Source organism: Rhinolophus hipposideros, assembly GCF_964194185.1.
Source record: "Rhinolophus hipposideros genome assembly, chromosome: 5".
NCBI lineage: Eukaryota > Metazoa > Chordata > Mammalia > Chiroptera > Rhinolophidae > Rhinolophus > Rhinolophus hipposideros.
In genome coordinates this window covers 44,938,172-44,955,169 of record NC_138051.1, presented here as the reverse complement: position 1 = coordinate 44,955,169, position 16,998 = coordinate 44,938,172, and the positions used below count along the sequence as shown (strand labels likewise).

General features: G+C 38.1%; 1 protein-coding gene across 1 annotated transcript in view; it reads left to right on the top strand.

The window, feature by feature from the left end:
- ATP8B4 (ATPase phospholipid transporting 8B4 (putative)) overlaps positions 1-16,998 on the top strand; it is a 204,923-nt gene that overhangs the window by 164,626 nt on the left and 23,299 nt on the right. Inside the window, exons 21-23 of the mRNA XM_081049971.1 lie at positions 4,368-4,515; positions 7,348-7,531; positions 8,056-8,279. Coding sequence (XP_080906097.1) covers positions 4,368-4,515; positions 7,348-7,531; positions 8,056-8,279 — 556 coding nt within the window. The remainder of the gene's footprint in view (positions 1-4,367; positions 4,516-7,347; positions 7,532-8,055; positions 8,280-16,998) is intronic.

Below are 16,998 nucleotides of genomic sequence, written 5' to 3'. Positions count from 1 at the left end.
ATCTACCTACCCATCATGCTCTGGAGGACATATACTGTTGTTCTCTCAGGTTGATAGAATTATGGATAATGTTTGCTTTCTTTTTATGGCTCTTTATGTTATCTGAAGTTGTAATAGTATTCATGCAATACTTTTACAATTAAGAAAAAAGCCAAAAAATTATCTCCAGTTTTTTAATGAGAAGAAAATGAGAAGAAAAAAATTTCAGAGGGAAAAAATAATTTCTATCTAGACTAATTATTTCAGTACCCTTGTGGCCACCTTGGTTAACTGACTGGCAAATAATGCTTATTTCAACTCAGACTTAGAGATCACCCCCTTCTTAGAGTCTAAAACTGAGAGGCAATGCATAGTAGAAAATCCTGTTTAAGAGAAATCAATACATTTACAGTATGCATTTGCTTACTATTAGGATTGGGGAGAAAAGAACATCCAAGAAAATTTATTGCTCGAGGTGCTCTCTATAATTCTAATCTTGGATACTTATATCAAAACTCATAGTTTTGGGGATGAACTATTGAAATCATAAATTTATACCCTTCAGTTTTCTTGTGTTATGCTTTTGAGTTCAGTGAGAATTCATACAAAAACAAACAAAATATATCAAAAGAACAGAATCCAGTAGCTATTGGGAGGAAATGACCTAAATGCTTATTTTTAAACCTGACAAATGTGTTTAGATTATTTCATAAACATGGATATGTAGTTTTCATATATATTATGCATATGACTTGTTTGAAATTTAGTGTCATGAAACCATTTTAGACACTTAGAGTCCTGGGTTAATTTTGCTGCCATACCTGCTCTAGTACTGAGGACACGCTCAGAGGTCTACAATGAAACTCTTTTATAGTTTCTCAGAAGATTACTGCATTTATTACATTTCATCAATACATATGTTGTCTGCCCAAAAGAAAAACAGACTGAGAATATAATTTTGCTTGGGCTGACAGGCAAACTCATTCCATGTTTCATTTTTGTTGCCTTGATTACATGCTTTATTGTTAGGAAAATTGATGTCTTATAAATAATTAAACCATGAAGTGACTCCACTCCACTGCTTCTGAGAAGTATCCCAGTAATATACGTAGGAATTGATATTTCCTCCTTCAACAAAATATGCATTGTTTTTGTTTTCTTGTTTTTTTTTTTTAACATCTCCTTGGTGGAAAGTTAGTTGTTTGAATGAGCAGGGTTGATTGGCTCCAGGGCCAAGAAGGTAGCATTAGTTGTATGACCTGGGCTCTATATAAGACATTAGCCAATAGGAGGCATTTGGTGAAGGTGAACATCACATTGCCCATAAATGTAGACAGATTTTCTTAAACACTATGCAGGCTCAACAAAAATGCATCTTGTTCCTAATTCCCAACTTCTAGTCCCCCAGGCAAAATGTTTTAGTAAGTTAAGTTTCTATCATAAATGGTAAAACTGTAGAGCACTAAGTAATCTTAGAGATCAAGTACACGTGGGTACAGCTACCCAAGTTTTCATAGCTGGTATCAACCAGTCTGACTGGCTGGTACCATTCCCTCAGTTTCTAAGAAAGAACACAGTTTCCAAACTGGTTTAGAGGTTTAATGTCTTACAGGTCATACAGGTAGTAAAAGGGGGAACTAGGGATTGAAATAAAAATTTCATCTGTCTCTCCACTTTGGTACAGTTGGCAGAGTAGTGCAGCCCCTTAACTGCTCTTCTGGCATTCTGTCTTTGTCTCACCATAGAGGCAACCTGTGGCTTGAATCTATGGGTAAACCTGTTCATTATGGTAGACCGAGAACTAGGAGTTAGAAGTCCTGGGTTCTAGCCTGGGCCTGTTACAGAGTAATCAAATGTCTAGAGGTCAGATAACTCAACTGTGGGCACATGAGATGCCGGATGCAGACCTCAGGCCTAAACCCAGATCTCTGGGTCCCAACCCTAATGCTATTACATCAAAGTCAAGATTGTCTTCTTTCAAACATGATGTCATGACTTTAATTTATGTTCTCACACTTTTAATGCCTTAAGTGGACTGACTGACAAAAGGACTCCTTTCCCTGCCATCTCTTCTTTATAGACTGCATGTAAGCCAACGTGGGCCTAACTGCTTTGCTGTGTTTGTTGTGGCATGGGGCTGTGAATGCCACGGTTGCTTCAACCATTAATTCATTTCTGCATGCCAACATTGTAATAGACTGACCTTTATTACAAAGCTTGGAAAAAAGGCATGCTTTTGTTTTAGCATGTGTTATTTGTATCCTGTGGTTAAACATTGTGTGTAATGCCTGCAAAATATATAGTTCATCTTCATTGAAGGGAGTTATGCGTAGCTTTTGCCCTCCTAATAAATTGTTTTTGTGAGAACCAGCTGGTATTTGAAGAGCTAAGTTCCAGGAAGAAGAAAGAAATGACAGTAATAGAGCATCGGCAGAGGTCTTCAAACCTCTGAGCCCAGTCTAGAGGGCTGGCCAGTGCAGAGGAAGTGCGCTGGGAATTTAAGCAGAGTTAGAAAAACTGTGCCTTGTCTGCCTGGAAAGGGTTCATTTGAAATGTTAGGAAGACAGTTTAGGGGGGGAAAATCCTAAGTAAATAAAATTTCAGCCAATACTTTCATGAACTTCACCCTTCTTTGGAATGTTTTCATTCTCTGGGGGGAAAACAGAGATTGTGTCATTTATACAGCTAGTGTGAACTTTACGAAAAAGGAAACCTCAGGAGATTTTTGCCCTTTGGTGCTCTTTTAGGACCCAATTTATGAGCTCTGCAACATTGTCAGAAGAGTGTTCATTTTCGAGGAACTTGTCTCTCTTGCTTTCTTCATTATATGAGACTGTAAATTTTCATGTCTGTGAGAAGGATTCCCTGACATCGTTATCTGATGCAATAGTCTGGTCCTCCCATTTAAAACAATGATTTTTCATGTCTGCTCTCCCTCCCCTTCCCCATCCTAACTCTTAAATTTCACACGTAGCACTCTGACTTTATAATTTTTTTTTTATTCTGGAAACTGATAGCTAAATGCATAATATCATCCTTGGAGCCAGGGATATGTAACCTCTGGGTTACTTGGGTTCCTAAATATAGACTATGATTTTGGTCCTGGACAGCAAAAGATGCTGAGCTGGAAGATAGGGTTTTTTGTTTTGATTTGTTTCTTAAACTTAGCATGTAAACAATTAATGTTACATTTTCAAATAGTTAGAAAGTTGAAGATTAAAATGGTTGTTTCAGTACAGTGAACATTCCCTTCTTTCAGAGGAGCAACAGCATAAAACCATTTTATTAAATATTTTCTATGTAGAATGAGCCTTTGGGGAATCATTTCATTTTTCTCTAAGCCAAAACATCCATTTTCTGGCCTCTCACTCCCCATTTTCTCATGCGCACTCATTTTGTATATGTGAGTTGTAGCTGAAAGTGTTGGTGGCAGACTTTGACACTCATCTTCAGGGAGTGTCTGCTGTACAACTCTCGGGTTGTGGTTGAAAGTTCTGTAGTCTTGTCAATTTGCCCTATGTTACTTCAAGGCCTGTCATTCAAGGATGTTTGGAGAGGAAATTTCCCTTCCTTTAAAAGCATCATCTTTCCATTTTGAAGAGAAAAGTAAAATGCCACTTCTAAGGATATTGACTCACCATACAATCTTCCTCTTCCTCAGAGATGGATGAGATGTGTGCAAGATTATTCTGCTGATTAGATCTAGGAAAGTGAAGGGAGTTCCCCTTTGGAATGACCCTCTACACTTGGGTGTCTGTAGTTTCTTTAGAGACTTATTCTATTGTTTGAGCTGATGAATACAATTTTCACTTAAAATATTCCATTGTATTATAATGACTGCCAATTCAGTAAATGCCATCATTTGTTTTTAATTGTCAAGTTTATAAAAGATGTCTTTCTTAGAAGCCTGCTGTTTTAAGATGGATGATATTACATTGTTCTCCAGATTGATTACTTTATTTACTCTATAGATGCCCCAGAATTCCTAGAAGATTTCATCAATTGTCTGTAGTCTTTCATTATTTAATGACATCATGTGACAGATCAGCGGTTCTTAAGCACTTGAAGCTCAACCTTATATGCCAAATTTATCAAGAGCCCCTAATTGAAGCCCAGATTAAGATGGTGATTTAGCTCATAAGTAATTTAAAACATACAAGATGATTATGTTTTTATTGTGTTGACCCTCCTACTTGTTGGAATTTGGAATTTGCTATGGTATCCCTATCACAAAGAATTACCCAACTTGCTTACAGAAACTGAATCTTATGCCACAGTCTGTCTGAATAGTGATGAAATGAATTTAGCTCTAAGCTAGTCTCTTATTAAAGTTAAAAGGTATGCTCTGTATACTTTGTTATGATTTGCTTTCCTCCCTTTCTTTTAAGGAAAGCAAAGGAAAGTTTGTTTGGACAAGACAGAAGCTTTTCCAATGGCCATGTAGCTTTTGAAAAAAAGCAACAGCTAGAGCTGGACTCAGTTGTAGAAGAAACTGTAACAGGAGATTATGCCTTAATCATAAATGGCCACAGTTTGGTGAGTTCACTTAAGGCTTTGTTCTTTCTTTTTCTTCATCCTAATAATTGTCTTTTTTGTACTGTCGCAATGAGATCTCCTTTTGTGTTTTCCAAACAAATGACACCACTGGAAGCAAGGCATATGTAATGATTTCCTGTTTGCAAAAGGAAAGGAAACTTCTAATATATATTTCATATATTATTGCTTGAATCACCACACTGAAGGGGGAGGATACAAAGAAATACTGAAATCACAGAATATCAATCTTGCCTAAATGACTATAGACCATTTAGCAATATCATTTAAGTGTTTTTCTAAGGGAGAGTGTCACAGTTCACTGTTATTTAATTAAAATAATGCAACTGGATGAATGTATTACAATTATTGCTCTTGTTAATGTTTGTGATTTGCAGAGTACAACCCGACCTTCATATAATTACCACACCAAATTATTGCCATTAAGATACCTCCGGTGGTTTTTCTAAATAGCAGAATTTTACAGCAATGCCAAACAATTTGCTTTGATTAGGAAATCTGGTTCTTGTCGTAATAGAATAAACTTGCATTGTACTTTTAATGTAGTTCAGGTTCCAAATCTTGAACAAATATCAAAACGCTCTTCTGAGTTTCTAATTTAGAAAACAAAAGCTCTGATGGTGCTCCAGTAAAATTATCATTTATATGCAAAAAGAGCTAATCTCACATCTTTCTTCAGCTTTCATGATCATTTTTCACTTCTGGAGTTTGAAAAATAAATGTTATCTTCTTTTAGACAGTTTCTTAGAGGACCAAAGAAGCTGGATATGCATATATTGTACTTTCCCCCTTGTGATCAGCTGTCTGTTAGCTCTTAGTGCTTAGAGCATTATCCAGCTGGATTCCAGACGTAATGATGTGTTGCCTTCCACACCGTGGAAAGTTACAGAGCTCAGCTGCAGGCCAAGCTCCGTTGAAAGTTTGTCCAGATGACACGAACTTCTCTTTGCACAAATGAATAGCAACTGAAAATTGTGAACCTGTCAACTGGGACTTGGAGCTCTTGGCTTCCAAGCTAACTTGCCCGGGGACCACAATATGAAAAAGGTCGCCAATGAGCTGTAGTTTGCTTTTCCCCTCAGGCTCAAAGAAGCCAATATGTGGTGGGTTAAAGTATTCAGGTGATAACACATTATTCTCCTTCTGTCTCTAAATCTGTTGAAAGGAAGAACTAAGATAGATACTTTTAAGAACCCCTTCAGCATCAATGCCTAAAGCTTGTGAAACTATGAAATGTCATTTTCCATTTAAGGAGAACTGACCATGTTTCTGTTAGCATTGTCAAAGGCTAAAAAAACAAACAAACACAAACACAAAACAAATTATGATTCCAGTTTGCTTAAACCTTGATGCTTTGCAGAATATAATTGGGTCTTTTTCAGAATCTGAGTTTAGGTTTTCATTTGTTGATAACAAAGGAAAAAGAAAATACAGAAAAGGGGACTATTCTGAGCAAGATAGTTAGTTATATACCTTCTCGTTCAGAAAGGGTATTTTTATTTGAGAATGCTAACTCACTCTTCCCCCCTAGGAATTATAGGCCTTGATATGAGAATTTTCTACCAGTGTCATGTTTTTATACTCATTCATCTATCCTTCTAGTCATACCATTAACTTTTACTAAGCATGCTAGGTCATAGTACTAGAACCTGAAGATAAGGATGTGAATAGAACATGGTCCTTGTTTTAGGGATTGCCATCTGTTGCAAGAACTGATCTCACAGTGGTATGACAAATACTATAAAGAGGAACGAACACAGTGCTTGAGAGCATAGACACACTTAGTTCCTGTGGGAAAGTCAGGGAAGACTTCCTGGAGGAAGTGGTATTTTCAGATAGAGGAGACAGCATTGCAAAGGTGCAGAAGCAAGACAGAACATGTCAAATTATGGAAATAAGCAATTTGGCATGATGGGAGTAAAGAGTAAAGTTAAAGGTGGTGGTAGAAACAGAACTCAAAAGAAATATAAGGACCAACTGTGATGAGCTGTGAATATCTTGCCAAAGATTCATTCAAAGATACTGATGACTCAAAGTTTAGGTGGATTCCCCTTTCCTCTTATTGTGTTGATTAAGCAATGTACAGTGAGATATTTTCTAAAAAAAAATTTCACAGTTAATTACAAAAGATTATGCTCTCTTTTTAAGTTATTTCTTGGCATATGTAAAGGCCATTATGTACTTGGAGAAAAGCGAGGGTGGAAATGGTTGGGGAACCCTGTGGGAGCCACCACCTGTTTTTTTTTGCATGCCACTATTTTGCACAGTCTTCTGGATTTCAATCACTACTCTTCAAGGGCTAATTTCCAGATTATCTGCTTTTCATTCACCTGTGCGTTAACAACCACAACAAACACTAAATATACAAAACAACATGCAAAAGAAGCAAAAATTCCATCATGGAGGATAAACAACTCGCCATCTAGTTAATTCTAACTTGATGAATTATTTCTAAACTTGGTGAGGCGATGGATAGGTTCTGTCTTTTGTTTTTCCTTATTTCCAGAGATTCTGGAACTTCTCTGGCATTTATAATAACTGTATCTCTCCAATGCAGCATGATAATGCGTCAAGGAGGACACGCAAAGGGACTGTGTCTTTTATGTTTATTCTAAAACTTGGCACTGAGTAGGAGTTCAATACTCATTTCTTTACTTGGTTGTTGTTGCTTGTGTGACCCTGAGTTGACGATGAGTATTGAAGTGAATTAGAAAAGAAATCAGTTGAGAAATAAGAAATCTGCTTCCCAAATGATGTCTCTTATTTATTGTTTTTTGTTCTAGTCTGGATCTTTATTTTTTTTTAATCACACAGGCTCATGTCCTAGAAAGTGATGTCAAGAATGAGCTCCTAGAACTTGCCTGCATGTGTAAGACTGTGGTGTGCTGCCGAGTGACACCACTCCAGAAAGCCCAAGTAGTAGAACTGGTGAAGAAGCACAGAAATGCTGTCACTTTGGCCATAGGTGATGGAGCCAACGATGTCAGCATGATCAAGAGTAAGAGAACTTTCGCTCAATGGGGAATGCTGCCTATCTGGCGCCCTTGGGCTCAGCGTTTGGCTGTATGTAATGGAGACTGCATGACAACTTCCTTTTCCCAGTGGTTCTGAGTGAACACTCTGGATCTAATGGGCCTACCATTATTAGCATTCATTAAAAAAAAAAATCCTCTTTGTAACTAAATCATTTGTATATTTTTAGGCCAGAAAAGGATATTAGTGTAGAGGAAGGAACACTGGTCCTATAATCCCAACCCTTGGGTTTAGTCCCAGTTTCACCTGTAAATTACAGATTGTAAAACCTTGTGCAAATTACTCAAATTTTCTGAGCTGATGCCCTCTTTTGTAAAACTAGAATAAATACCTATTGTGAGTGTTTCATGTGATAACATACATGAAAGTTACTAATGTTATACTGTAAGTTTTCTGTACATGAATAATAACATAAAAATGGAATGACAAGTTCCCAAAGAGACTGTATCTTTGTTTCGGGAGTGAAAGCCTTCCTCTTTGCCTTTGTAGGTGCTCACATCGGTGTCGGCATCAGCGGCCAGGAAGGACTGCAGGCGGTCTTAGCCAGCGACTATTCATTTGCACAGTTTAGATACCTCCAAAGGCTTCTCCTTGTCCATGGAAGGTGGTCCTATTTCCGAATGTGCAAATTCTTATGCTATTTTTTCTATAAGAATTTTGCATTCACACTTGTGCATTTCTGGTTCGGATTCTTCTGCGGTTTCTCAGCCCAGGTTGGTAAAAAAGCACTTTTCTTTCCTTTATTAAGACCCCCCTGGATTGTAAATGACTGTTCCTCATGGCTCTTTACTAATAAAAAACATTTTTGTGTGCCTAATGCAAGTGACAGTATGGCAGTTATGTAATTGATAATTGACTTGAGCTTTGAACCCAAGAATAATATATAGTTAGTTGGAATTTTATTTCTTCTTCTCTTATTTACCTAATAATCAATAGGTACTCTTTCCGGTGCATTGTTAAGTTTGTATTAAATTGTTTTTGTATGATGACAGGTAAGCTTGATATAGAGTTTTAATTCAGAAGTCTGAGAAACATTAACAAGAAATGTTGAGGTATCTCTACTGGGAAGAAGGCCACTCACCTAACACACTGAATGTAAATATTTTAAATCAGGGAGAAGTCATTGATACCCTGATAGCAAGGATGTTTTGACAGTAGCTAAAAATTGATATATAGATTATGTATTTGTAAGGAAGAAAAATTAGCAAATTTATAAATTAGAATTCTACTTTTGTATCCACTTATTCATATTAAAGGATATTACTTAATCCCATAGCTTGGATATCAGGCACATTTGACTGTGGGTGTCAACTGTGAAATGTAAGTCCTATAGCATTTAAATATACTTATGAATAAAAAAGATGTTAGTGTTTTAAAGAACAACAAAAGAAAAAGATTGTCCTTCAAAATGAAATGGTAACCATAACTTATTAGAGATTTCTTCAGTTGTTCTTCCTCTTGGGTTTAATCACTGGTTTCAATGACATGCATGAAGCTAACTTTTGTCAATCATTTCATTCCAGAAAAAATGAGGATGAATTAAATCTTTGCATTCTATATTATCTTAAATGTGCCAAGGGAGATTAGAAAATCCTTTTTGTAATGAAAATAGGTTTTGTACATCGTTTTCTTTTTCTGAGAAGTTGAGATTTCTTAAAGTGAGGGACACCTATACCCACTCCTAATTTTCTCTTTTAAGGATAACATTCCCAGAACTAAAAGCAGACTCTATTGATATTTTTGATAATCTCTAGATAGCTGAAGTAAAGCAAAGTCTTGATTTTAGCTTCTCAGAAATAAAACTTTTCTTAGCTCTACTTTGAGAAGGCATTGTGATGGGGATATTTACCTGCTCACAATTTCACCGCTGTCTGGCACAGATAGGTATGGGAGTGTGGCCGGTGCCTTCCTAGGCTGTACTTTCTTTCCCTCCTTGTAAGAATGAAGCAAGGCTATTTGCTAAGCTCTGTCTCTGAGAGATCCAGTTTTCATATTGTAAAGATTTGGGCCTTTTGAATAATCACAAAACTATGCAGGGACGCCTTAACCCTCACTTAGAACTCTTTGGGCACAGAAAAGTTGTTAATGATTTGTACAATATACAGACACATCAAGATTGAAGAGGCAGGTTCACTGCCAAAGTTGTTTTTGTTAAAACTGTGAAGTTGAAACTAGTGTTCAATAACTTCTAACCTCTACATTTAGATGATTTTATGCTCTGCTTTCAGGATCTGATAAAATTGGTCAGTCAGATTTTAAGCAACTAGATTTTTAATTCTCTCGCCAATGTTCACATTTAAAAAGAGAACAGCAAGGGAGAACAATGATTGCTCCAAAGACATGAGTAGCTGATGTTTAAACCCAGCTGTAAGACATATAACCTGTCTAGAATTATGTTTCTTAAGTATTTGATTTAATTGCAGATGGGCAGAGTCCCTACTGGGATCTCTGCTCCAGGGCTACCACAAGTAGGAGTGAGAGTTTCCTAATGAGTGCTGGTTGCTATAGGCCCCGCCCCCCTTCTCTGTCTCTCTGATGCTCAAGGGTTGAGCTCCTGCAGATTCCTCCTGTGATTCCAGTGAGGCAAGAGGGGAATGGGCCTCCCGGGAAGTGTCCTTTAGTGCTCAAAGAGCTGACTGTCCATCTTGGGCTCTTTTTTCCCAACTGGATGCAGTGCTGTGCCGCCTGGGAGAGGAGCGATGTGGTCAGAGGATAGTTGCTTCTCTTCTCATATGCTCCTTCTCTGTCTCTGTGGTCTGGGATGGGTGAGGATGCTTCTGCCTCATTCCCCAGTTCTGGATTTTCACAATGGTGCCTTGTCTGTGGATAGTTGCCAATTGGTCATCTTGTGAGGGGAACTAACACTGTTCTTGATGGCATTACTTCTGAAGTCACTTTTTTCCAGAGAGTATTTGGCTCTCTGGGGACACTGCCTACCTGCGATCTTTTTATCTGTTCCAGGATCTTTTGAATTGTAAATCTGGTGAATACCATTTGTGATGCAACGTTTCAGGAGATAATTTTTTGTCTCTCCCTTTAGCCAGTACCAAGGTTGACAGTCATGTTTTGTTGCATTCCCTTCTGCACATGGATTTTTTCTTTACTCTCACACTAAGAATTCAGCCCTTAGCTGCCTTAGCTTTATTAGATTCCTCATTTGGTCTAATCTTGGCATCAATAATGGTGTCTCTTACAGTAAAGTGTGTCTTAGACTCAATGAGATTTGGTATTAGTACCCAAACTTATTGGGCACAGAACCCTGTTTTTTTGTTTTCCCCCAAGCAATATTCATAATGTCCTGTAGAATACGTGCCATATAGAACCCATTTTGGGAAATTCTGGAATAGATGTCACTTCCATGACAGTTTCAAAACCTGACAACGCCCTGCTATTTATCTTAGTTCCAATGTTTTGGAGGCAGTAAGATGTATGAAGGACAAAATTATGCTAACAATACTATCTCCATAGGAACAAGCTATTTATTTTTCTTCCATTAAAAAACTTCCATTTTTTAAATTAACTCTAGTCCAGGGGACAAAAGAGCCCTGTTTTCATGTGCTAAAGTGTGGAGGGTTTACAGTTAAACTCCTGCAAAGTCTTTTCCACCATCCGCAAAGATTTTCTCTGATTATAAAAATAATTATATGTGAATATATATCAACTTTTATGTATTTAAGATCATACCATTTGTATCTTTCTTATTTAAAAAAAATCACATTTTGATAAATCCCTCGTTTTACATTCTTTACATTTTTTTTCTAACGGCATTCTGAAATATGGATTTATTATAAATTATTTAACTATTCTGATTTTATGAATGTTTAAATTGTTGCGATTTTAAATTGAATATTTATTCCTTGCCCTTGGCTGTGAGTCCTATGACATTGTCAAATTGCTAGTAGGAATACTTTTTTACCATCTTGGGAAGAAAAAACAAAATGATGAATAGGACAAGTCCCTACCCACCTGGAACTCATTTTCTCATTGGGAAAATAAAGAATTCCATATAGTAAGTCCAACAGAAGTATTGTAATTGAAGTTAATATGAGAGCATGGGAAAAGGAGAAATTTATGAGGATCTGGGACAACTTCAGGAGCTCAGTTAATCTCAAATGAGTATATGAATGTTTCCAAAATTAAGTGGAGGTCTGAGGCCTGAAAGTCTACCTACCTGCAGGGATTCAGGGGCTGGCTTGTGTAAAGGTATGAGACTGTAGAGAAAAAGGAGGAAAACCCTCCCCCACATACCTGAACATGTTCCAACTGACCAGCAGTTAGCTGAATTAGAAATCTCTTTTTCATTTCTAAAATTTCGTTTAAAGTCAACTCATTTAGAAAAATCTTTTAAAAACTGGATGGCACTGAAGGGGGATCATACTTAACGGTATTTTGTACAACAAAAGCATCTTCTAGAACAGATGATATTCCACTATGAAGATGGAAATTCTGGTGTTCCCCAGACCCACCCAATATAAGTGGCCTGGTGTGTGGTGATACTGAGAACTGGCTGTGAGGGCCTCTTAGAATTGTCTCTTTCCCATGCCCTGTTTTTCACGAGAAGGTCCTGATTAGTAACAGGTTTAACTGAAAAATCTATTGGCATTTTTTCTAGCCCTTTTCTTAGCCCTGTTTTTCTAAGGATGATATGCTGTAAATGAGGCAAGTGAAAAGAAAACAACATATTTGGGAGAGATACTAGTCTTCAGAGAATGAAATTTTTTGAATAAGGGGTACTTTTGGAGTCACACTTTTTTATCCCATTGAGTTCATTTGGCTGACTTTGGCCTCTAAAGCCATGTGCTGGCTGACAAGGCTTTCTTAGCCTCAAAAACCCATTAGGTAGCTTACGTCTAGTCTGTTAATGCAAGTCGGACATCTGAGGTCTCTCTACCCCGTGCCATTACTCTCCTAAATTGCTTCAATGGAACTGAAAGCTCCATGGTGAAATAAAAACATGGCAGTAATAAAAACTCGGAAGATTTCAGGAACAACAGGCATGTGTTTAAGAGGCCTTTGCCTTCCTTGGTAGGCCTGATCGTCAGTCACTTATCTGTCCCATCCTGACAGAATTGAGACTCACACACACATCCTCCAACACAGAACATACAGTCTTTGAATTCTCATTCATTTAACAGGAATAAACAGAGTGCCCGTTTAGGGACAAGTGCTCTGCTGGCCTCCAGGGACACCAGAATGGACCACAGGGATACAATTCCTTTTTCAGGGAACTTACATTCTGAGAACAATTTTATTTTCATAACTGTGAAATTGATGTGGAATAATTCCATAGTCACCTTTCTCTTATTTTTCCACCAAGAGTTTTTGTTGTTGTTGTTGGGTTTTTTTTTGTGTTTTGTGTTTTTTTTCGTTTTTTTTTTTAAATTACATTTGTCATGGATGAGCCATGTCTTGGGGCCAACTCTGTCCAATCTCAGTATGATTCATAAGTACCTAAATATTTCTTCCTTGCACCTCTCCACAGATTGTTTTGAAGTAATCCACTCTGCAGCTGAAAACATCCGACTAAATGTAAACAGATTGGGCTTTCTTACATACAATGTTGACTTTTAAAAACACCAGTTTAATTACTTAATGAAGTGACATGTGCTATTTCTTTACTACCTTGGCCTGTCTCTCAGAGCCTGGTAAATTTTATCCAGGCTGTTTCTCTCTGACGATCGCCCCAGTAGATTCTAGCCAGTGCCCCATCGTGGTAGGTGGGCTAGGGTAGATGTGCAAGCCAATCTAACTGTGGCATGCGAGGCTCAAAAGGGCCAGTGGGTGGGATCGTGCACTGCCTGTGGGATGAAGGCACTTAGGACATGTCAGATGAATGATGATGTGATACAGGCTGGGCTGTGCTTGTTTTATGGACTTTCTTCTGGTTAACGTCAGTACCGCGCCTCTGTTGTGATTGCTTAGGGACACACGAGAAAAGACTCTGCCTGGGAAGAACCAGACTCCTTTTGCTTGCTTTCCTGGGTGGACTTTCCTGAGAAACAGCTGAGGTACAGAACAAAAAGTGTACGTTTTGTTGAAATCTAGAATCTTTGCTCTGGCAGGGAATGTCAGAGATAATGAGTCCAGCCCTTCCTTTTAGAGAAGAACAACCTGAGTCCCCCAAGAACCAAGGCAAGCTGGCACTGGACCCCAAGTCTTCCGACTCTCTTTTCAGTGCTCCATCTACTCTGCTTGATAAGTGGCCACTTGAATTGTCACAGACTTAGAAAGGAGAATATTTTTGGAAAGACTGTATCTTGGAAAGTCTATTATCTTTTATTTATTTTCTCTTTTTAAATTATCTTTCCCCAAATCTCTAACCAGGCAAATGTTTGCTTTATTTTGACTCTAAAGAAAAAACATCCAGGAAATCTCAGTATAATGTGACTGTTGGGGGAGGAAATTAACTCCTTTACTGAGAGAGAACTAATGTCTTGGGGTGTATCTCCCAGAACTTAGGTCCTTAGAAAGGCCAAGCCTGTCACTAGGCAAACTGCCTCCTAGAATCATCTGGAAGCTTGAAGCCACCTTCTGCCAGCAAACACTACAACCAAACTGCTACTGAGAGACAATTTAAATATAATCTGTCCTGATGAGATTTTCAACCAGATTTCTGGACCAGAGGTGTTTGGAAAAAGGTCAAATAAATCTCTAAGTGTAATCACAGATACTTTTTAAGGACATGCTTCATCCTTAATCTGTTATCAAAGCCCACGTGACTTTCATGGAGTCCACTGTGGATTTGTGTGCACTATTTGTATGTGTAACTCATTTCAAAAGCACCCTATGCCCTCAGGATTTTTAATAAAGATGAGCTGTTCCCACCAGGTATAGAGCCAAAAAAAAAAAAAAAAGACATTGGTTGAGGCCCTATTTAGGAAATTCGTGTTTGAAAGTATGCAACTACTGGCACTGTGTACTTGTGAGACGATATTATCTGATGACAATTTATCATTGTCAGTGAGATACAGAGCTGTGTATGGTTTTTTTTTTTTTTAAATTCTGCTGTGATATGGAAACAATTATGTTGTCAAGGCCAGAAAAACTTTAGTTCTGACAAACAATATAAGAAAACTCATAATGAAAAGTTTGGAAAGTGACACGAAAGAGTGCAACTAATCTCAAGGCTTTGACGACTTCATGGATTTGGTTACCTGAGAGCCCATCTCAACCTGGCATGGGGGTTCCTTTCCCCCTCGCCATCCAGATGGGCTCTGTGGAAAACCCAGGAAGGGGCGGGTGCTCAGGCTCAGGCCATTCCTGGATCCTGCGAATGGGTTTCTGCTAATTATACAAATCAGTAACAGATGTGCTGAGGCTGAGCACCTCATATTTATTCCAAAATGTGTTTTCTTTAAATGACAAATGTTTTTTAAGGCCAAAAAGAAAAAAATATATATTGTTATATAATTTCCCCCTGCAACACACAGCAAAAAGGGGAGACACGGCTCCAAAGAGGTGGTTCATCCAGTTATTTGAACAGAGAACTAAGCCAGTGGTCTCAGAGAAGAAAGCCCTTAGTAACTGTTTAAAAGCCTTATTAAGGTTTATTTAAATGTGGTATTCTATAAATCATAGAGTTTGTGTTCCCTAAGCTTTTACGTTATAATTTATAGTTGGAGTATTTTCACTCTATATAAAATGGTATAAGCGTGATAAATTGCTCCCACAAAGAAGGGAGCAAGTTGGGGTTTTCCTTAAATAGAACATTTTATAGCCAAGGAAAGTAAGACTCAGAGAGATTGAGTATCTTACTCAGGGACACCCAGTTCTGTCTCTGACTCCAACCCTGTTACCTGTAAGACATTAGCTTCCCTTTGTTGAATACTTAACACATGCCCACATGCCAGGTGTGGAGTTAGGTTCTTGGACACATACAGAGGACTGAATCGTATAACCTGCTCAAAAGGAGCTTACAATCTAGTGGCGGTGGCACTGGGAACTGGCACATAAATAATGATAAGTCGACAATCATGAAGCAGTGAGGTATAGAGTGTCATGGTGCTACCCAGAATTAGCGGAAACCCAACCCTGGAGGGTGGAGTGAGCAAGGCTCAGAAAGGCTTCCTGGGAAACCTATACCTGGGCTGACCCTTCAAGGATCAATCATAGTGAAGCAGGGGAGAAGTAAGAGGGATGGGCATGCTAGCACACCCCTGTGTGCTGGCATACTACAGGAGGAAACTCAAAGAGTGAAGAATGGCTTGGGCAGAAACACAAGCCATCTGGCGCGCTTAAATCAGTGGGATTTGGGGATTAATTTGATGTGAATGTCGGAGAAAGGGAGAAATATTAGATTTCTCACTTGGGTTCTGGGATGGATGTGGTGGTGTCAGAAACTGATACAAGGAACACCAGAGGAAGGTTTGGTTAAGGAGGTGTGAGAATGAGTTCAGGTGTACATATGCTGAGTTTGAGGAACCTGTGGCACATTCTCAGGGGAATGTCTAGTAGCATGTTAAATATGTAATATTTATAAAAGGCTGTAAAATAATTAACTCAACAAATATTTATAGAGCACCTACCTTTGGCTAGACCCTGCTTTAGGCATCAGAATTGTAGTTGTGAAAAAGTCTGTTTCACGGAGATTATCTTCTAGTAGGATGAAGACAGATAATAAAGAAGTAAATAGGTAAGATAAATTCAGAATTACTATTAAGAAAGAACTGGGTAATATAAAAAGTCTCATTAAGAGGTAACATTGGAGTTGTGTCCTAAGTGTTTAGAAGGAAACTTTCATATGAACACCCTGGGTTTAAAGTATTCTAGGCAGTGGGCATAACAAGTACAAATGTTCTGAGGTGGGAATGAGCCTGGTAAGTTAGAGAAACACAGTCAGTGAAGCTGAAGCTCAGTGAGTGAGGGAATGCAGTGAAGTGAACTTGAAGAGGCAGGCAGGCATGGGATCAGGAAGGCGTTTAAGCCATGGTAAAGAGTCTGGATTCCATTCCAGGTAAAATGGGAAGCCTTTGGAGGATTTTTAACCTGGGTAGATGGATGCTAATGTTATCATTTTAAATGACAAAAGCCAGCATACAAAATTGTATTTATTGTATACTCTCAACTTGTATAAAACAATATGGGGAAAAGGCCTTTAAGACAACTTGTCAAATGATACCACTGATCGAGAGAGGTGGTTTCATGCAATGTATGAACTGCTGTGAATACTGAGGCCAGAGTACCAGGCCAAGAACTTGGTCCTGACACTTGCTAGGCCAGCAGTTCCCAAACTTTAGGATCTCCAGACCTTTTCTATCAATATATATCATATTAGAAATTAAAATGGAGAAAAATTTAAAATTCTTTTACTAATTCATTAAAAAAATGAACCCAGAATGTTTACCTAAATATTTGAGCGAGAAAAACAAAAAAAAGACTGCATTTTCCAAAACAAAAAATAAGTTAGTGAGAAGAGTGTCATTTTTTATACTT